Source organism: Chenopodium quinoa, unplaced genomic scaffold (genome assembly GCF_001683475.1).
Source record: "Chenopodium quinoa cultivar QQ74 unplaced genomic scaffold, ASM168347v1, whole genome shotgun sequence".
Taxonomy (NCBI): domain Eukaryota; kingdom Viridiplantae; phylum Streptophyta; class Magnoliopsida; order Caryophyllales; family Amaranthaceae; genus Chenopodium; species Chenopodium quinoa.
Window position 1 is genome coordinate 2,103,575 of NW_018744167.1, and position 22,379 is coordinate 2,125,953.

The window sequence follows — 22,379 nt, forward strand, 5'->3', positions numbered from 1 at the left end:
ACATTTTAATATTTTATCTTTCTCTCACGGTCCCCATTCAAACCTCCTACTACCTTTTTTTTTTTATTATTTTCTCTCACATTCATTACTATCTTTCTTTTACAATTTTTAAATACTCCAATTACCCCTACTTACCTCTTATTTTATGTCGATTAAAGTGTAACACTTATTAAAAGACGAGGGAGTATAACACTTATCAAAACACGGAGGGAGTAGTTACTCCAACCTTTTAATTTGTCCCATTTCGGATCTTTTGTTTGAGAAGTACTTCGTTTGGTTGCATAGACGTAGCGATTAAATACGAGTGCAATCTATGGAAAGTTATACGAAGTACAGACTTAGAATGTACAAGTATTATAATCTTGTTTGTTTGACGTAAAAAAATTGTATGTAATATGACAATTTTTATTGTTTTAAGTTGGAGTGACCAAGAGGTAAGTAAATTAATTTCCATATTTTGTAGAAATTTCTCAAAGAATATCAAATTCACACATTTTTACTTTTTTATATAAACTAAACAACTATATCTATTAATGAATTTTACATTTAATTTTTTTTACGGGAATTTTACATGAATTTAATACCCCTATAATTTTAGTGCAACCTAAAAAGACATTAATTTTTTTTCCCTTGATTGACAAGACCTTAATTTTATTATATTATTGCATCATTCAATACGGTCTCTAATCATTTATAAAGTATTCCGTAATAAAGAATAATATAATAATAAAAATGGTATTTTAAAATTATCACCTAAACCGTTTTAAGGATCAAATGGTAATTGTATTAATATGTCAGAAATTAATGGAATGGAATATTTATAAACGATTGGAATTAGTATTTGACCCTAACTATTGCAATAGAAAATGGTTTTCAATGCTTTAGGTGAAGGTGAACAATACTTATTAAAGGGTTTTGTAAAATTATGATTTTATTAGTACATGCAATGGGCCCCATTACCCAGGCCCATTAAAATCTTTACTTCAACACACGACAGGTTTATATGTTGTTGGTAACACACTAACACACCGCCCTTGATTGCTGTACTTTAATACAAGTAGTTTAATGTAAAGTGCAATAATTCAATGGTTTTTCTAAAAAGATCTATAAAAATAGTACATTATTAATCAAACATCATCCTGCATACATTTTGCTCAGCTCAGATCAGAGTGTATACCAAGTAGATATTATCATTTATCATATTACCTTAAATGCAAGTACTCAACGCAAGCACAATATTTAGAAAAACGGATGGTAAAACTTAAACTTAAAACTAAATCGAAATAGAGGAAGTACGTAGTACCACTAGAACGTACTGCGTAGAATAATATATAGAGCGCTCATTAACTTTAAACTTTTATCGAGTAATAAGTGGTAAAAAATTTGAACTATAATAATAGATTCGAAATCTTATTACCATTGGGCTCAAACTTTCATACAAATCGAACTTGATTCCAAATTGCATGGGTTGGGCCCAAGGGAGTGTTTGGACGTGACTGTAATTGAGTACCAGTCTATTGTTTTTGGGCTAAATCAGGGTCATGATGCTAGCTAATTAACAACGGCCAAGTTCATATTTTTCCAAAGGGTTGGCCTGATGTCCAATGCACAAAGCATATACTTGTAATTTTATTTTTACGCGTTGCTGACTCACTGTAATAAATTTACGTAGTACTGTATTAAATAAATAAGAAAAAATAATCTCTTTAGATTGAATTATTTAATCAAAATTAAATAATAAATAAAAGGTCATGATTAATCCCCCCTTCCCCGTTGTCCTCAAATGCTCATCACACATCATCATGGTTTTTAGGGACACAAAAACTTCATGGTTTTTAGGCTATGGTTAAAAGTGTTGTACTCCATATCTCTTTTTTTTTAAGCATGTTAATTTTGTTCATGTTTTCAGAGAAGCTAATCTTATACGTCACGTGCTAACCTTAACAGGCTTAACCTCTTTGGAGTACTCTACTAGAGTGTGGGTAGGGGCTCGTCCAAGTGTGATTGAGGGGGTTGTTTCTTTTGAGACTACTATCTAAACTTTTATACAAGAACTCCGTAATAATTAGTGGCATGCGGCTGATAATTGTATACGGAGTATGTATGTATATTGAGCTAATTCAACTTTAAGACGATGTCATTGGGATGAAGATATTTGAATATTGTGACGATGATGTAGATCAGTAGATGAGCATTTGGGGATAAAGGGGAAGGGGTGATTAATCATGACCTTTTATTTATTTTTTAATTTTGGTTAAATAATTCATTTTAAAGAGATTTTTTTTCTTTATTTCATACTACGTAGATTGATTACAGTGAGTAAGCAACGCGTGAAATAAAAGTACAAGTGTATCATGGCTCTGAAGAAGGGTGAAACTGACCCCATTTCGTCTCGTTTACCTTCCTTCCTTTTCGACTGGTGGGACGTGCATAACTTATCGATTATTTATATTTTTTAATAGTTGAGAATAATTCTAAATAAACGTGTTAGCTTAATAGTTGAGATTAAAGCAGAAACGTAACAACTAACACACGCACCAAACTTCAACATTATTAATCAAACAAAAATCCCGCAAAAAGCTAGTCATCATCCTCATCGTCGTCCTGATATTCTTCCACCTTCTCTGCAGCCTCCTCAACAATATGATTAGTCCACCCAAAACTCCTGCAGCCTTCAGAAAAAAAAAAATTAATAATAATAATAAAATTGTGACCTTTATATCTTCTACAATCTCCTTACCTTTTGATCATAATTTTTTTAAAAAATCCGTGTTTTAGATTATCATAATACACGCTACTAATGCTATTTTTGTCCTTAAAACTAACAAACAACTTGATTTTTACATAAATTAATATTATCGAACCCTAAGGACGAAAATTGTATACATATTATGGAAGTAGATTCGAAAACCCAATAAAAATCCGATCTTTGGACGACTTGTTGGTCGGAATTTTGGTTTGAGTTCCGACTAGATTATACAAGATTTTGGGGGTAGCTAATTAAGATCATAAATGAAAAACAATGATGAATATTTAAAACATAAAAAAAGATTTTCAAATACAATAGTTATGTATTCTTTAACAAACACATATATTTATAATTATACATACATTATAGCACATTTTGACCTTTTAAAAGTAAAAGGAGGTCTTTTTTGGAGGAATGACACAGTGGGTAAAACATTTTTTACTCTTTTTTAAAAAGTACTTCTTCCATCCTTAGCGTTCTTTAACTTAATAACAAGAAAATTAGAATAAATAGATTAAATATAAAAAAAGTTAATTAAGGAGGTGAGGTTCATTTAGATAGTAAGCTAATAGTTAGCCATGGAGGCTCAAAGTAGTTAAAATGACAATCAACCTAATGTCATATAAAATCTTATATGACATATCAACCTAATTTGACAATTAGCTTGCTATTATAGTTGCTCTAAATCAAAGTAGAACATGTTTTTTTTATTTTTTTTTTAAGTTACTTTACAATCAACAAAACGAGAAAGCATATGTTACTTCCTAGTCCTTAAACTCCTTATTAATGTATTCTGATGGTTTTTTGCTTTGTTTGGTAATGTTCAATAATTTTGAATATCGACATCAAAAGTTATCCATAACAGTTTCAAAGTCAAATTATAGATGCCAGTCATGCCATCTGGCATATGCCTCCAGTTACCCACTACAAGTTGGACCTACAAGATCACAACGGCTCAACTTGCAATGCAGATTGTAGAATTTATCGAACCACTTTTAGCTAGACATATCAAAATTTTAATTGATTCGAAATCGTTAGTTTTGGAACATGAAACTTACATAAATGGGCCTAATTCAACACAACATGACTCCATATCAACCCAACTATTTAAGTAAATATATTTATTATTGTAAAAAAAATATTGTACTAAAATGGATAGGAGTATTACCATATAGGTTGAAATCCAATCAAATCTAAATTGAATTAGTAACTCAAATTAGCTCGAATTGTAATTTTTTGAAAATTTGGATTTTTGAATCCGAATGATTATTTATTTATTTATTTATTAAAAAAAGTTTGAATCCAAATAAATTGAACAAAACGAAATATTTTAGAAGTTTAATATTGAGTACTTTTTTTTTTGGTTTAAAAATACGTCCTTTTATTTTTTGCACTATTGAATGCAGAGTCTTGTTTCGGGGTTTTTTGTATCCCTTGGAAGAATTACATCACTAAGTCTGGATTCTGGGCGCCTGTATTTTCAAGATAACGGAGACTTCGGGTGGTAGGAGCTCCGCCTCCGACGATCAAGTTAGAACCGATCGAAGAATGTAAAAAGGTGCGAAAAAGGTAAAGTGAGATCTTCTCGGATTCCGAGATCAGGTGTTTTCTCTGATGTGAGAGAATTCAGTGTTTGCAATGAATGAACGTGCCCCTGAAATGGGGGAAATCTCCCTATTTATAGGATCATTGGAAAATGTGCCCTCTCTTAGGTCATCTTGACCTAGATTTGGTGGGCTGCGCCGTTTTACGGTTTTGTCGAAAATTGGACCCTGAAGGCCGCCTTTTTCCTTTGCTGATTGGGGGTGCCACGTGTCTGCTGGTGAGTGACCCTTATTGGACCCGTCTTGTTGGGGTGACACGTGTCCCCTTCTGATTGGGCCACGTAGCATGGGTATTTTTACCCAAATCAGGTCTAATAACACTTACTAAGGCCCTGTTTAGTTCACCTTAAAAAATAATATTTAGTAAAATAATTTCAGTTTAGCAGAATAAGTTTAGTTCAGTAAAATTAATTTCAGTTCAGTAAAAATAATTTCAGTTTAGCAAAAATCAGTAACTCTTAAAAGAAAATATATAATAGAGAATCAGTTAAATAATTTTAGTTCAGAAAAATAATGCAAATTTAGTAAAATTTATTTCAATTCAGCAAAAATAAGGTAAAGTAAATCGGGCCTAGGAATTATTAATACGGGCTACGAATAATATATACTCGTAAATCGGAATTAAAAAAAAAAACCTAAAAAATTGTACTCCTAAGAGCAATCGAGCATAATCAACATAAAAGATCAGAGAAAGTTGACTCCTACCACCATATGCGCAATTACGATCACTCCTGACCGCATTCACTGCGCCACGAACATTTCAGTGACACAGCCAACGAAACCGAGAGAGAGATGCATGCGCTAAACTCTCTAGCAATGGCGTGGTTCGCCAACACAACTGAGAGTTATTCATTAGCCTCTGAAATTGATTTCGGGACGATTTCGTGGTTCGTCTATGCCGGCTTATGTGTAGTATTGGTTCTATTTGCTGGTCTTATGTCTGGTTTAACTCTTGGTTTGATGTCTTTTAATCTTGTTGATTTGGAAATTCTTGCTCGTAGTGGTACTCCCAATGAACAACAACAGGCAGGTTAGATGATTCCTTTTGATTTATTATTAAAAGCGAATTCTAATGATTTTAATCAGAGTTTTGGCAATTTTAATATCTGGGGTTTGTGCGCGGATGTTAACTAGCTTAGTTGGTTAAGGTCGCCGGGATGGATGGTGAGTGGGTATGATTGATTTAAATGGTGTGAAATGGGGGTTGGTGTTCAATAATTTGTTCAGGTGTTTATATGATTTTACTTGAAATGGGTAATTTGTTGTAGTTGGTACTGATTAACTTGTGTTTTTTTATCCAGCTTGTATTCTTCCTGTTGTTAAAAAGCAGCACCAACTTTTAGTGACATTGCTTCTATGCAATGCAGCTGCCATGGAGGTACTTATTTGGATACTGATTTTTTGTACGCATAATTGAGCATTTAGATCACTACTTCTGTCTTACTATTTTTTTTTTCCGCCTGAATCTCGGGTTTGCTGTTGTTTCCGATCATCCTCAGTATTATTAATTATTGTTCTTGAGGTGGTTGTTGTTGTCATTGTCTTCGTCTTGTACTCTTGTTCAATTGTGAACTTAAGCAAAATATAATTTGTTGCTTAACCTCAAGGTTATAAAAAAAGTGTGAAGGAATAATGGCAACTGAACAGTATATGAATACAATAGTTTGTATGGAAGAAATGTAGACATATACTACTTTGGTCTTCCCACAAGAAAATGATTTGTACTAGGATGGCTGGATGGACATGTATATAATGGAAAATCTTCAAAAATTTTGTTCTAGTATTTTTTCATACCCCTTTGTTTGTACCTCTTCCCCATGATGTTTGGATGCTTGTTGCATACTTGCATATTTGGGCTAGTAAAAAAAGGATGTCGTGCTAGGGGATCATGTCACCAAGTTAGGGGCGGAGGGAAGATGTGTTGCTTGGATGTCTTTTATTGACTCTGCTATGTTGATCTCATTGGCATATTGCTGTACCATTATGCTATACTGTCTATACAATTTCTAGTAACTAAGAGCTTTACCTGGCTTTAAAGTATTCCGAACTGATTATGTTATCATCTTTCCCCTGAATGACTCTCTTTTGTTCTGATTTTTACCTGCAGACACTTCCTTTATACCTGGACAAGCTTTTTAATCAGTATGTAGCTATCATTTTATCTGTAACATTGGTCTTATCTTTTGGGGAGGTATGTAGCTTTGGACTCTGTTATCCTTCTGTTGTTTCTATTTTCATTCATCAACACCTTCTCAGTTCTCTCAGTAAAGGAAAGTTTGACTTCTCTGAATTTTTAGGTTATACCCCAAGCTATATGCACAAGATACGGCCTTGCTGTTGGTGCAAATTTTATATGGATTGTACGCATATTGATGATTGTAACCTATCCAATTTCTTATCCAATTGGAAAGGTGATTTTCTTGTCCAATAATGAAAGCATAAAATAAGGTTACTGTATTTGATTCAACAGGAAATGCATCAGCGGTCTGCTTCTAGGCTGGGCTGTATGAGTCGGGGAAGGAAAACCACTCATCTTAAAACTTTGAACCAGCATTGTTTGGATCAAAGAGTTGATTTTCTGGTGATCTATTCTAACTTTCTCTAGGCTGTAGGATGAGGCGTCAAATTGGGTTTTTAGCCTTGGTCATGGAACTTGAGCTCCCTCATATCTTTCCTCCCCAAGAATATGCACATATATATTTCTATGTTCCTATAGTATGTTGATGAGCAAAAACAAGAGGTCAATAAGCTATATTCATGATCATAAATGGCTGGATGGTTATTTTGTCAAGTTGAGTGAAAGCTGAAAGTCATGTGTACTTAAGCTTCTGGATATGACATTAGCATGCAGTCAAATATGTAAATAATCATTGGTGTGGGGGCTAGGAATGAGGTTCTATTGCTGCTTGTTAGACAGCATTATACCACATCCTGTCATATCTAAATTGGCAAATTACATTATACTGTAAATTTAATTTACTATGGACTCTTTGTGCTGCGTGGAACTCATTTGTCAATAAAAATATTCTGCAATTGAAGGTATTGGACTGCTTACTAGGACATAATGAAGCACTCTTCAGGAGAGCACAATTGAAAGCACTTGTCTCCATTCATGGTGAAGCGGTAACTGACTTTCTATGGAAATGCTTTTCTATATAACGAAATGCAAGAACTGATATTTTCCATGTTCTTTAGGAATTCTGAAACTGTTTAGTGGGTGCTTATGCATTATCTGACTACAAATTATATTCTTTAGGCTGGAAAGGGAGGTGAACTTACTCATGATGAGACAACAATTATTAATGGTGCATTAGATTTGACAGAGAAGGTAGCTGCTGAAATATCCTTTTAATATTTATGTTCTGTCAACTGTTTTGAGTTTTGTAATGTCTGGTTTAAGTTATGATCCACAAAAGTACCGAGAAGATTAGAAAAAGCTGCTCTCTTCTGAATACTAAAATATCCAAACTGCCTGGATACAGGATGGAATGCCAAATTTTTGGCCATGCTATTGAATTTAACATCTCTTTTTGAGCGTAAAAGAATTTGGGCATTCGACAAGAGCCTCGTTTTCTTGATTTCTGATTCTACTTGTGTTTCCGGTGGAGATATCCAGTGTTTGCAAGAGCTACTTAATCTGCTCTCCAGTATAATGCCTTATTGACACCAAACAGGGCAAACACTGATACTTTTTCAAGGCTTGCAATTTTGAGCAATCTTTCTTGTCCTCTAATCTATTTACACTTAATATGTTATGAAGATATATAATTTTCTGCAAGCCTGATATATACCTGGTTACATAAAATATTATCTAAAGCTGGTCCCTGCTTTTTTAACTTGCTGAACAGACTGCTGAGGAGGCAATGACACCGATTGAGTCAACTTTCGCCTTGGATGCCAACTCAAAACTAGATTGGTAATGATGTTTATTTATATAAAATATTTCGTATATATTACCCACCCCTGAAAAAGAGTAGGCAAGTTCAATTCATTACTGGTGTTGTTAAGCATGTTTAAGCCGTGGGATCATCGAAGAAATGTAACTGTTGAGTACTGCTGTTCTGTTATTATCGTTTCATGTCTGATTCTGTACTACTTTTTATTATGCCCAATCACATAGCTGATGAGAGCATGACCTGAGAAATGCCTATTATTGGTTAGCTGAAAATTGAAAGTACGAACGTTTACATACTGCTTGTAGATGGAACATTGGTTTGATGTTATCTAAACATACTTGTTTGAATATTTTGAATGGAGTTTTGGGATGCTTTAGTAGCCAAGATATTCTTAGTCATAAATTGTACTCACCTTGCCCATAGTTATCTGTCACCTTAGGGAAAAACCAACATTTCTTTTAGGCAAAATTACAACCATTAACACCAACTTTGAGGGGTGTTACAATCATTGACACCAACTTGTACCACTAGTTAGATTGACACCAACTTTGATTAAAAAAACATAAATAACATTAATGATGCTTGAGTGGGGTCTATTTGCCAGAAATTTATCATTTACAGTATTAAAATCTTTTTTAGTAATTCGAAATAGATTATTAAATCAGTAACTAAGTTTAATGTGTTAATTATTGTTTAAAACAAAAGGCCCAAATTAAAATAACAATACCCCGATTTTTTTTTCTCTCCTCCTTTCTTCGGCCATTTTCTTTGCTTGTGTTGCTCCTATCCCTATTTCAACCTACGAAGGCATAATTCAACACAAAATTGAAACAAAATCAAACCTAACAACACATAATAATCATTCAAACAAAACATAATTCTTAAATTAAAAAAAAAAAAAAAGAAGTAAATGGCTGTAAACTTAGTATGCTAGATTCACAATTCCACTTAAAATAACCAAACTTTCATCAATGTTTAATGGATTAAAAAATGTAAACTAAAAAGACGAAACTCAATCCTTAAAGCTTACTAGCAGAGCCTAATTATCAGCTTAAAAAAAAATTGTTTGTCTTCCAAATTTGGTAAAAATAGCAATGAAGAGGAAACAGAAGAAGAATCAACAAAGAAGATGACTGGCTGAAGAAAGGAGGAGAAAGAAAAAATTGGGGCTTTGTTATTTTAATTTGAGGCCCTTTTTTTTTTTTTTTTTAAAACAATAATTAACTCATGAAACTTTACTGTTTTTAATAATCCGTTTTAAAATACTAACAATGATTTTAATACTTTAAATGATAAATTTCTAGCAAGTGACCCCCACTCAGGTATCATTAATGTTATTTAAGTTTTTTTTTTTTTTTAATCAAAGTTGGTGTCAATCTAATTAGTGATACAAGTTGGTATCAATAATTGTAACACCCCCCAAAAGTTGGTGTCAATGATTATAATTTTGCCTTTTTTTTTATGATGTATCTCACTTCTTTTACTCAACCAAAGCATCTTAAGTACTCAGCTACGTGTCCAACAAAGGAACACAAATTATAGTGGATAATAGTTTGTTGTTGGAGTGTGTGACCAGGGAACCCTTTTTTTTTGTTTTTTGGGGGAGGGGGGCGGGGTGGAAAGCTTGTGGCAGTTCCGCCTTTGTTTCTTGTTTGAGGTGGGAATGTGGGATCTGCCCCAGTATCTCCACTTTATGGAATTTATAGGTAGATGAATATTCTGCAGTCTGCTAGTTGCCCCTTTAAGAAAAATTGTTGAGATGTTGCTCTCTCTTTCCTTTTTTTTTTTTTTTTTTGTTTTTTGATTTGGCCACGATTTCATTTTGTAGGGAAACAATGGGAAAAATACAAGCTCGTGGGCATAGTCGAGTTCCTGTTTATTCTGGAAATCCAAAAAACTTCATAGGAATGCTTTTGGTGGGTGTCAAAAAGTCCTAGTCGGCTAGTCTTGAGCTTTTGAATTATTTCCTTTTTCCCAAAATGAACCACACTTACTGTTGGCATAGACATTAAGAATGTTGTTGAATGTATAAAAATGGGGATCAGTGTAAAAAGGAAATGTGACCTTTTGGGGACATATTCATTTGGAAAGTGTGAAGTTCAAGTTATGATGGAGGGGCATCTTAAAATGGAAAGTATTTTATATGCTAGGCGTATCAAGTCTCTGAAGTTGTTTTATTTATTTATTTATTTATTTTTTTACGTAATGCTTCTTATGCTCTATAATCGGCCTTTGAAGGGAATTTGATTAAACTCTTCTTCAATCCTCAGACTAAAAGTCTTCTAACAGTACGACCCGAAACAGATACTCCTGTAAGTGCAGTTTCCATACGAAATATTCCAAGGTATGGTCTAGAATCTATATATATTGCACTCCTAGTCCATGAATCATTAGTGAGGGAGTAATATTCCTACATGTTTTCCAGGGTTCCAGCAGACATGCCTTTGTATGATATATTGAATGAATTTCAGAAAGGTCAGAGTCATATGGCAGCTGTGGTGAAGGGAAGGGCAAAGAGTATTCATAATTTGTGTATCATTGATGAAAAACCTAAGCGATCAAATGTCACTAATTTCAAGTGCGATTTAGCTACTCCTTTATTGTCCAAGCAAAGTGACAATTCTGAGAGTATTGTGGACATTGAAATAATCCCTAAAACAAGAAACAAGAACGAGCATAATTCACAACAGGATTATGCATTACCAAACTCTTCTCGAAATCCAGTAGAACATACGAGGGAGGGAGAAGTTATTGGCATTATTACCCTTGAAGATGTTTTTGAAGAGATTTTGCAGGTAGGTATTTACGAAGTATAATATAATTTTATATTGTTCTTTTGGGGCATTTTAAATATTTTAATTAATGTTAAGGAGGACCCTTACTAAACCTCAGCAATCATGGTTTCTTAGTCTGGTCTTTGTGAACCAAGAAGGTAAGCAGCCTAAGCACTTGCAGCTGGGGGGGGGCAAGGGAAGGATTCAATCTCATGACCTCTAGGTTGCGAGGTGAATCCCCAACCAAACTGCACCTAGCCTTGCTTGGTAATGAGGAAGTTAGGTCACATGAAAGTATATTAGAAACAGGAAGTGCTCTAATTCATACTTTGTGGAAGCATCTTGTCCAAGGGTGGGGCTCCTTGATGGAAGACCAGCCAAACCTAGGTGCTGAGGATATACCGTTAGGCCAAAGTACATGAAACAAGCATTTAGGACTTTGCCGATAGTAGAATCTGTGAACCAAGCTTTACGACTTTTAGTTGCTTAGAAAGGTTTCCTAGTCCAAGTTTCATGGTCAAATTTTCATACAAAGTATATGATACTCCCTCCATCCCTTGTAATTTGTCATAATTGAATTGGCATGGAGATTAAAAATATTGGAGTAGGAGAGAATAAGTTACAGAATGTGGAGGTTTGGAGAGAGGAAAAGTTAAGAGTAATCGTGTATTGGAGAGAAAAAAAAAAAACAAGAGAAACTTGCTCCAAGTATGCAAAATAATATGGGACATGGAGGTCCTTGGCTTATTATTATTATTATTATTATTATTATTATTATTATTATTATTATTATTATTATTATTATTATTTTTATTTTTTTTCCTTTCCGTGAATCAATTTCTGTTCTTATTGAAAAGAGTTCCTCAAGTGCTAGTTCCTCAAGGCAACCGAAATGGGAAACATTGTCTCCTTGCCTTAAATCTTCAACCACGTGCGGCAAAGTTCAAGTGATTTAGCTTTATGATACGCTTAAGGAATGGATGATTGATTGCCTTGAATCATAATTTCATACGGTAGTCAAGAGTCATCATTATGGATCCCAATTGTGAATTAATGGGACTAAGGCTTTGTTTTTATCACTTGAAACCCCCTTTTACCTCTCTGAACTTCTTTGAATGTATAGATCTTAACTGAGGATTGAATTTGCTAGTGCTTGCTAGAAATCGTTTGAAATTACCTAAAGTTTTGTTTCTAAAACTTTTTATTTAAGGTGAAATGGACAGTGCCCTTGCCCCTAGCCTTTAATTTCAGATTTCCTATGCTTCACTAACAAGCTGATGAAGGAATGTTTATTCTTATGTGGCAATCAATCTTGGTGTGGATCCTGGTTCCTCTCTTTCTTATGGTTCTCAATACATTTTGTGTAGCAGTATGAAGCCAATTTTGGAGTAATTGAAATTGTATGACCTGCAGCGAAGCCCCCTAGAGCTAAGAGTCAGCTGATTATTTTCGTCCCCAAATGTACACATGGTGTAACCATTTGTCTAAAATGGGTATTGGATTTTAAGACTTGGAGGCAAATATATACTGATTTACCTGAAGTAACCCAGACCTCTGTCTTTTTCTTAGATAAACAGACTTTAGCTCATGCCATAGAGGGCGTTAACTATACTGTTTAACATACTCCATTTTTGCCACTTTAAATTGAATTTCTGCTTTATGCAAAGATTCTTTGATCTTATCCCCCCCCCCCTCCTTTTTTTTAATTATTTATTTTTTCTCTTAAAATTCCATCTTTCCATACTGAAGCTATCATATTCACTCTCTTCATGTGGTCTTTGGAAATACAGGAGGAGATTGTAGATGAAACAGATGAATATGTTGATGTTCATAAGAGGTATCAGCCATTGTTTCATTGACAATACCAAGCTCAGTTGCAGGTGACTGATTTGGCTATAAAAGACTGGCACTGACAATTTTACTCGCTTCATGCAGAATACGTGTTGCTGCAGTTACAGCTGCTTCTTTGGTTGCACGTGCTCCATCTCTTCGGAGGTTAACTAGCCAAAAGAATGTTGTAAGTATATTGTTTCCCTTCCTCCTCCCCGTTCTTTCTTGTTAGCTTAGCTTTGTGTTTATTTGTGAATCATCTCTGTAACTTCAACTGTATTTATAATGTCATTGATCTGATTTCAAGAAAAGGTTTTGATGCTCTGCTTCCTGTCAAGGATATGCGGTTTTAGAACCTCTAGGATTCCTATCTCAAAGTTGATCAAAGCCATTTAAACATCCAAAAAAAAAAAAATGTCCCTTCCTAATAGATATGTTTTAACTTTTAAGTGTTGGGGTGCACCACCTAGAATTTTCCCAATTTAGGTAAAATGTATCTCAAGTCATAGGCCAAGGGTTCAGCAGAACCTTCATCATTACTCTCATGAACTGATGGAAGGTTTCTCCTATCCTGGTTGGTGTAAATGGAGGGTTAGATGTACACAGTCAAACTCTCTTTTGATATGTGGATATAGAGACAGTTTTTCATTGCAACTGCTTGAATAGATTCACTCAACATTAAGTACAATGTGATACTATTGGAACTTTGGAACCATAGTAATTTATATAAGATTGGATGTAGACAAATAAAATCAGAACAAAATAGAAAGTACTAGTACACAAAACTAGAAGAGGAAAAACTCTTGGCAAAGATATTACGGATCATACATGAGTTCATTTTCACAAGCATAATTGCACGTTTTACATTGATTTTGAAGTACTAGGACACTTTTATCGAGGGTTCTTTGACAAATTAGTCCTTGAAATGTAAAACCTCTAACAAGGTGTTTGTTTAGAGGGATAAGAGATGTAGGTAGGGATTAGTAATCCCAATGACAACTTATCCCTTGTTTGTTTAGGCTTTAGGGGTCATGTGATTACGTATTTATGTTTGGGGATTGGGATTGGGATTGGGATAGGGATCAAAACTCACTCAGTCCCAGCAATTAATACCGCGGGAGCAAGTATTAGGGTGGAATTTTCTTGCTACTCTACCCTGCTCCCCTGGGTAATACAGCTCTCAATGAAATGGGGCCACTAGTATGTTTTTTCTACATATTGTGTTTGCTGCAATAGGAAGACTAATCGATGTGCATCAGTGGTATTTGACCTATGCATGCAGACGCTACGAGTTGTAAAATTGTAAATTTAGCATAGAGGTTTAATTTCCTTGTGTGGTGTTGCTCAGGGTCAGGGAAGCCACAACAGGCTTGGAAAAGGTGCAAAGAAGCCTGGTGACGAGAGTCATGCTTCAACAAAGTGATTACTGATTATCCCTGCGCCCTTCTCAATTGAGTCAGTTTGTGAGAAGAGGCGAAATATTCTACTTTGCAGCTTTCATTTATGATTCCTATACTTGTGAATTAGATATTGAACTATGCTATGCGTGAGCATCTTGAGGAGAAGTGGTGTTGTTCACCTTTGGTTTGGTATCAATTTATGTACAAGACATGAACAATGTACACTCATGTCAGAAACACAGAATGCCAATTATTCACCCAAAACTATTATTTTTTTCCATCGTAAGTATTACAGTATATCAAAAGGGATTTTTAGTTTACAATATGCAAGCCAAGAGAAATTTAGCCTGCAAATAGGGTGATATGTTTGGTATGTTTGATATCTTTAATTATTGCATATAAATTTTGTTTTGAGATGCTGGAGTGATGGAATTTAGTTGAGATAATCGAAATTTATTCCACTTATGGGATTAAGGCTTTTATTGATTGATTGAATCGAAATTTATTGACTGATGGAGCTATGGATCTTTATAATTTGGCAATTGCATTCATTTTAAAGGGAAATTTAGCAATTTTTATTATACAATTGGTTGTACCTTGCAATGTACTAGTTAACGCTCTTGATGGTTGTTTGATTGTAATTAATAGCTTGTTAATGCTCTTGATGGTTTGATTGTAATTAATAGGTCTATGTTTGTTAGTACTCGTATGTGATATGTCTCCAACTCTCCAAGTTATTTGACATTGTTACTCATATTGAAGTTAAAAAAAGATTATACTCCCTTCGTTTTTTTTTTTAAATGCATCACTTTTCTTATATGGGTGTTTTATTTTTTTAAATGCATCACTTCTTTATTTGGTAACTTTATACTATATTTTATTATTTCTCTCTCTTACTTTAAACTCCACTTAAATTATTTTATCATTTCTCTCTCCTTCATGATCCCTACTTATATAATAAAAATATTTACTCTCCCTCACATTCCTTCTCTTTTATGATCCCATCTAACTTTAACTATAATAAATTATTCATCCGCTCACAATATTATATTACTCTCCTAAAACTCCACGCATCATCAAGTGATGCAAATAAAAAAAACGAAGGGAGTACTTACACTTTTCTTTTATCAAACTTGCCAATGCAAAACTTCAAAGATCATAACTTTAATTCTTCATAAGTAAAAATTGTAAAAGTTATACACTATGATAATACTTATTGAAAAAAATTCAAAAAGATACCATATAAATACGGGTCAGATAAAAAAGAATGGAGGAAGTACGTTGTTATCCTAATTCGACTTTAGGAATGATTTTTGTGGATGTATATTCATTTATTCCGTATACAATTTAAATCATAAGTTTTGTGTATGTAACTAACAACCATAGTCCTCGTAACAAAAATCAAAGGCACCAATTGACGAAGACGGTGTAGAAAAAATGTTGCATTTGAAAATGAGTGGTTTCCCGCCAAGAAAGAAAACACACATTCCATTTGCACTTTATTATGAAGGCCATCAGAATCCCGCGGAATTGAAAAGAGTAGCGAAAATTGCCGAGGAAGACAGCTTCTTGAAAAATAGCAGAAAATTGCCATGGACGATGTCGATCGTCTGTTTGAATGCTTCAAATGTGGCGTTACTCCTCCTGGTAATTCTTCCCCCTCTCTCTCTTGACTGCGAATCGTCATTAGTAAGCTCAATTTGATCTTCATTTTTATTTAATCATAAATTGGATTATGTTTTACGCCTGATTATCACCATTTAGCTGTAATTGATCTTCAATTCTACCAAATTATAGTATTAGTTAGTTTATCATCACTGCTAATTGCTCTTCTAGGGTTCGGATTGTTTGGAGATTGCTATGTTAGGGTTTGAAATTGATCCAAAAGTTTGATTACGAAATTTCTTGTGCAATACAGTTAGGTATTAATCTTGAGTAATTACCTATTTTTTTCCAGGATATCAAGGTGAAATTTTTTTGTTTGTCTTGCTCTTAACACAAGCTTGGGTTTTTGTGATGCCGTTGTGAGTTGAAATATTGGCAAATTTAGTCATGAATTTGCCAAAGCTTTTTTTAATTTTAGCTTTTACTAGTTCACTTAATTAATGGCAATCTCAAAATTTTGTGCCTATTTTAGTAAGCATGTCTGTGAAGTTAATTTATCTTTTCAAGTATAGGTCTCGTCCTAATTAGTAACTACGAAGGAGTTTAATGATTGATTGTGGGCTCGTTTGGTTCCTTCTGAAAATGTTCAGTCATTTGAAGTAGTTTAGAATGAAATTAGATGCCCAATTTACCATTTTAGTTGGGATATTGGGCATAACATTTCCATACATGTTACTGTCTGGTTAATGGTTATGGCTCCTTTTTTTTTCATCAAAATAACAAATGTTGTGTACAGAATCTGCAATTAGAGAGAGAAAAACAAGTGTGAGTAGACTGAAGCCAGAGAATTCAAGTTTGAAGAACAACGAGTCACCAAGTTCAGCAAGACAAGGCGAGAAGAAAACTGTGGATGAATGTGGGAAATCAGAAAGTGTATGTCGTGTGCTCTTAGTAACTCATTCTTTTAAGTGGGCTTATTACCCCCATTGCTGAAGTTTGATTATGAAACTTTCATGCTCGTTTTTGTCCCAACATCTTGTTAATTGGTGAACCATCACAAGTATAAAAATTATCAGATATGCAATTTTCAGTATCCTCTACCTATTATATATCTATGTTACTGGCTTATTTCTTCTGAAATATTGGAAAAGAAAAAAGTGCATCCATATTTTCTTCCTTTCCCTTATATTCCAACGCATATATTCATATATTTTTTTTTAGTTTATTTGTATTTTATGATGCATTGCAGCTTAGTTTTCTGATATTAATATCTCAGGGTGTGTCAGTGACAAATAAAACAAACAAACTCATTGCTGGCAGGCAGCTTTCTCCGGGTGTGTTCTATGGATCACCACATGGAGTGCCTCCAAAGAGGCCATCCAGTTTACTCCGAGTATTGCGTGAAATACACCTTGATTTTTCTGGAAGACGTAAATCCAACTTAAGGTATAATGTTTTGACTTTTTATTATCGTTTACATTCATATGAGGTGTCGATCATTTTTCAGGTAGCTGTTTACATACACTCTACTGTATCTGTCTTGTGTCTCTTGCAATCATTGTTAAATGTTTGGTCAGGAAGCAAATATGGGCTACATTTCCGAAGCAGGATGATGCTATAAAATTTGCAAAAGAAGAAACCAATGTTCGCATATTCAGCTACCAAGATCATTTCAGTGGTCAAAGAAGATTCCTTGTTTCTACCTATCAAGAGTTTTGGAGAAGGTTACTTGTCACCACTCATTATCTTCAACATTTTAGTTGTCTTTTTGCTGGCTTGTGTGTCTTGCTTACTGAAAGTTAATCCTGCAAGGCTGCAACATTATATAGGTACAAGAATATGGACTCGAAGTCACGTCATCATTATGAGGTGATTCAAGAGGTGAGTATCTGCTGTTTAATATCCTGTGCAAGGACTGTTCAATTGTTTCTTTCATGGTTTTATACTATGATTCGAATCATTCAAGATTATTTGTTGGGTTTCTACATATTATTGAGCTAAATTTGTACTGCTTGTAATTCATTTACCCTTTGTGCTAATTCCTAAAAAGTACTTACTGATCATCCGTGTATACTTACTTGTATGCCATCAGGAAGAGGCCTTTGTGTTTTGAGTAGATAAACTTCTTTTCTTTTTGCACCTGACTTACTATTATTTGTGCTTTTGCTCCTTAACCTTGCTTTTGTACAAAGTGAGCTGTTTGATAAAATTAAACTTTGGACAACATGCCATCACCTTGTGCTGGCCTAAGTCCTTAGTTGATTTGAAAAGGGCATTTATGCAACACTATATCTTCAGATTATCAAATCTTGATCTCAAATTTCAAAGTAAATATTTTTTCAAGAAAGTGGGAAGATCAAAACAGGATCATAAAAAATGTGGTACTATTTTAGGACGAATGAGGAAGAGAGTGCGGTAAGTACGAAACTATTAGAAAGGTTATTATTCAAAATCATGTTAAATCTTGTAACGATGAGTTGGATATTGGAACAAAGCAACAACTTTCCGAAGGGGGGAGCATATGAAGAATAATACGTAGTATAACTTTGCATTTTCTGTCCTTTTTTAAACTTGTTACTTGTTCAAATGAGACAAAATCTAATCTTGTTGGGTTATTCCCTATTTCCAGGGCTTCCCTTGTCATCTATACTTTGATCTAGAGTTCAATAGATTGGAGAATACAGATAGAGATGGTAATCAAATGGTCGATCTTCTTTTGCTGGTCATATTTGAGGCATTAGATGAGAAATATCATATACAAGGAGAAGAAGATTGGGTTGTAGAACTCGATTCCTCCACTGAAGGTAGGGCTGTGATTTAGGTGAGTGATTTGAATATTTGAATACATGGACTTGATATTCATAACCGATTTTTCTAAAGTTTCATCTTTGGCCTTTGTACCTTTTTATTACTGCTGCTAAGATAGTATATTATCATATATGTTTGGGCAAAGATGGATTTTGTTTCTTTATATCTCCCATTTCCAAAAGTCTTCATAAACAGCAGAGTGTGGCCTGTTCAATCCAATACATCATTGGTTCATGCAGTGATGCAGTTTGATCTATGATTTGTTTTATAATTCAGGGTTTAAAAGTCTTATCTATATGTTTATTGGTTACATATGGCAGAAAAATTCTCTCGCCATTTGGTGCTGCGTATTCCGAAAGCTGCGTTCAAGGATAATTCTCATGCTGGTGCTTTTGTTTCTGAGGTATGGCTGGTTGTTACTTGATGGATATTTCTGTTATGATTCCTATTTAAACATAAAATAGAAAGGGACAAAATATACATGGAAGCATTAGAAATATGTCAGAGCAGTTGAACATAGTATAATCCATCTTACATCTATATGTTACATCTTTACTTTAAGATTTGATTGTGTGAAACTTGTAATGACTTTTGTGCAATTGTAATATCTGCACACCATGTCCTCTCTTGTATTGTGTATCTATCTAAACATCATCCACCCTTTTCTGTCAATATCAGTTGTTCTCAAGAATTCATAAAGCGAAGGAGAAGGATGAGAGATTTCACCAACTCTTTATTTCGAAAGATTCTAGCTCTGCAGGACCTTCAATGCAACTGTTTGTGGATAATGCTGTATATTCAAGAAATCGTTGTTTCCGCTTAGCTCTATCATCAAAAGCTGGGAAGACGTCTGTGCTTCTGCCTACTGGACGTTTCAAGTGTAAGGGCATGGTATGAAACCTTTCTGTATCTTTGTCCTTATTAGAAGTTTTTTGTTTAGCCTAAGCAATTACTGCTATTTACATTTATTGATGAGCTGGAAAAATTGATACATGTTGCTTATGTGCCCATTCATATATTCATTTCCATTAGTTGTATTATTCTGAGAATGAGAAGGCTTTATCTAAACATGATGAGTGTTTACAGTATGAAGAAGACGTTTTCATGGCATCTTTGATCTGCAATATAGATAATGACTGTGAAAAGCTTTTAGTGTGCAAAATGGAGTTGGACTGTATCAAAACTCTGCAGTTTGATACCGAGGTAATATTTAGCTTAGTATTAATGGTTTACTCTCTCTCTCTTACCAACCATATTGAAGCTATCAAGAAAACTCCTTTTTTTTTTTTTTTTTTTTTTTTGTCCTTTGAGGGATCTTGAGGATTCTTTCATAGCCTTAAAGTCATGACATCATGTTGCTCTGTGTCATTCTAACTTTCATTGTTTAATTTTTTGATGCTTCAAAATATTTGTTTTCTTCTTTGATTGCAAAATTATTATTGCTTGACTTATGCAGGTTAATATTACTAGTAGGAGACCTTTGAGTGCGCTTCAAGAATTCACATCTAATGCTTTTAGAAATGATGTTTCGAGAACTTACCTAATGGGAGCTTCTCCATTTCCTGCCCTGGATGCATTCATAGAATCTGTTGCTTCTTTTGGAGCAGTGACTGGTATGTATAGAATTTAAGAGCTGTTTTTTCAGGATTGACTAGGTGAAGTGCAATCTCAGATTTTTATATTGATTTCTTGCCAGATTTACTACATTTAATCAGCATTTGAAAGGGCATCTCGTGATTTTTCTTCTGTACATTTGCAATCTATAGTCCTTCAAGACTTCAAGTTAGCTCAACTAGTCCTTTTTGCGAACTTTCTTTCATCCAATAGTGTAGTATAGTTCACATTTTGAGGTCAAAAAAACCAATCTCCAAGCTTGTAACCTGTAATTGCCTGGTTTTGTCAGTAAGTTTTTTTCTTCACAAAAATTTGTTCAATAGTTGTAATCCTGGGGAACTTTAAGAAGTATCTTTCTACTAGTATCTTCCAAAACAGCTCATACTCATTTAGTAATTTTACCCCCTCTTCAAGAATTCTTATAATACAAGAGAAAAGACAGCTGAAGAAAACATTATGTTTAGGTAGCTCTTGATGCCTATTGATTGGAGCATTTTATTTTGGTGTACACGTCTTCATAAAAACAGTTGATACCATAAGTTTGAGCTTACATAAGCTAATTAGTTCCACTTGCAGCCCCTTCAGCCATTGTAACGGTTTCATAGATTTCTAAAGGTTTCCTTCATCCATTTTACTGGTTGATTGATTAAAATTTTGACTGTTGACTATGATGACTCCCTCCAAATTCCAGGAAAGATCCGAAGCTGGTATTGGTTTTCTGAGTACGGTTTGTTGGTCTACAGTATGTCAAAGAGCAGATACTGTGGACGGATTGGTCGAGAACACAAAAGTAATCATGGTATGTTGCATTGTCCTATCTCAAATTTTACACTCGAAAATATGATTCACAAATCCTGCTTATTATCCAAGTCCACATAATGTACTAACTTTGTCCTCTAGTTATGTATGTGGCAGACCTACAGTGGGCTCTTTACTATCAGAAATGTTATGATCCTGACTGCCAAGGTTTGTCCCATTGCATGTGAGAACTTATGAGTTAAACCCTGCAGTCACTTCTCGCTAAATTTCTGTTTTGACCAGGCTATCGATCTCCCTCCCGTCCCATTCCACATGATTTAATCCCTGAAATTCCCAGTCTAGAAAACACAGGAGTTATTGATGGCTCTGATAATAATAAGGAACATATGTTACTCGGTGGTCATGAAAGCATGATAGACGGAGATAATGATGAAAGTTGGTGGCTTGAAGCAGTGAAAGCTGCTGACAATGTTGAAACTATGGGAGATTTATTTATCAGTACCACGGTTAGTTTATCTGTGCCTTCGTAACATGTGGTTGCTCCTGCAAACTTTCTTTCTCTGGTTGGTTCAAAATCTCTCCTCTTTGTATATATTGAAGGATAATGATAATAAAGATGATGGCGAATGGTGGATGGAAGTTGAGAGGACTGCATCTCAGGCTGAATTAAACTGCCACTGCTAAAGACATGATATCGTTGCATTTCTAGGTGTTCCCATGCCTGTCCTCTTGCAAAGACTACTAGTGCTCCATGCTCATCATTGGTGTGTGTTCCTGTGGATTCCTCAGAAAATAAGGTAATTATTACTCCTTTGATCCTAAATTCATTTTCAATCTCAGGATTGTCATGAAGTTTAGAAATTAATAGTTAAAAGTAGAACAAAAACAGAAAGAGAACGAAAGATTATTGGGATGGAGAGAGAAATGGGAAAATTAACTAACTTGGAACTTGAGGTGGATTGAGTAACCAAGTTCTCACATTGTAGTGTCTGGAGAGGAGTTATCCGGCACAGTTCCTCTAGAAAATAACCTGAATTCCCCTATCTTCTACAACTAATTAAGAGGGTATTCTGCAACTCTGAAGGAAATGTGTGACTAACTGCAGCTGTGGCTTCATAGTGTAACAAAAGAGCTGCAGAGTCGAAATGTCCTCGTATATTTGAAGTTGAAGCTTTTGCAGATTGTAGATGTCCTTTATTCCTGTATAGTTAGCATCTAGGAGACCTTAACTAACAGAACATTAGTCTAATGGTATATCCTCTGGTATGCGATGTATTGCAGTAAGTTTTCCCTGATCTGTAATCAAACGCTGTGATTTACTCCTGTTTGATGTATATAAA

The 22,379-nt window shown here is 34.4% G+C and overlaps 2 protein-coding genes across 2 annotated transcripts; both read left to right on the plus strand.

Annotated features, from left to right (window-relative positions):
* Nucleotides 1-4,880: 4,880 nt before the first annotated feature.
* Nucleotides 4,881-14,762, plus strand: LOC110693880 (DUF21 domain-containing protein At4g14240-like). The gene is made up of 13 exons (XM_021871054.1): nt 4,881-5,383; nt 5,655-5,731; nt 6,461-6,544; nt 6,651-6,764; nt 7,393-7,476; nt 7,610-7,681; nt 8,202-8,269; nt 10,078-10,165; nt 10,520-10,593; nt 10,675-11,044; nt 12,814-12,860; nt 12,959-13,040; nt 14,202-14,762. Exons 1-13 carry the CDS (start codon nt 5,146-5,148, stop codon nt 14,274-14,276), a joined length of 1,473 nt encoding a protein of 490 aa, XP_021726746.1. The 5' UTR covers nt 4,881-5,145; the 3' UTR covers nt 14,277-14,762.
* Nucleotides 14,763-15,757: 995 nt separating this feature from the next.
* Nucleotides 15,758-22,284, plus strand: LOC110693881 (DNA-directed primase/polymerase protein-like). The gene is made up of 14 exons (XM_021871055.1): nt 15,758-15,900; nt 16,655-16,791; nt 17,135-17,304; nt 17,436-17,582; nt 17,688-17,739; nt 18,488-18,662; nt 18,987-19,069; nt 19,345-19,557; nt 19,753-19,869; nt 20,123-20,279; nt 20,972-21,079; nt 21,181-21,246; nt 21,322-21,545; nt 21,640-22,284. Exons 1-14 carry the CDS (start codon nt 15,846-15,848, stop codon nt 21,721-21,723), a joined length of 1,788 nt encoding a protein of 595 aa, XP_021726747.1. The 5' UTR covers nt 15,758-15,845; the 3' UTR covers nt 21,724-22,284.
* Nucleotides 22,285-22,379: the final 95 nt, after the last annotated feature.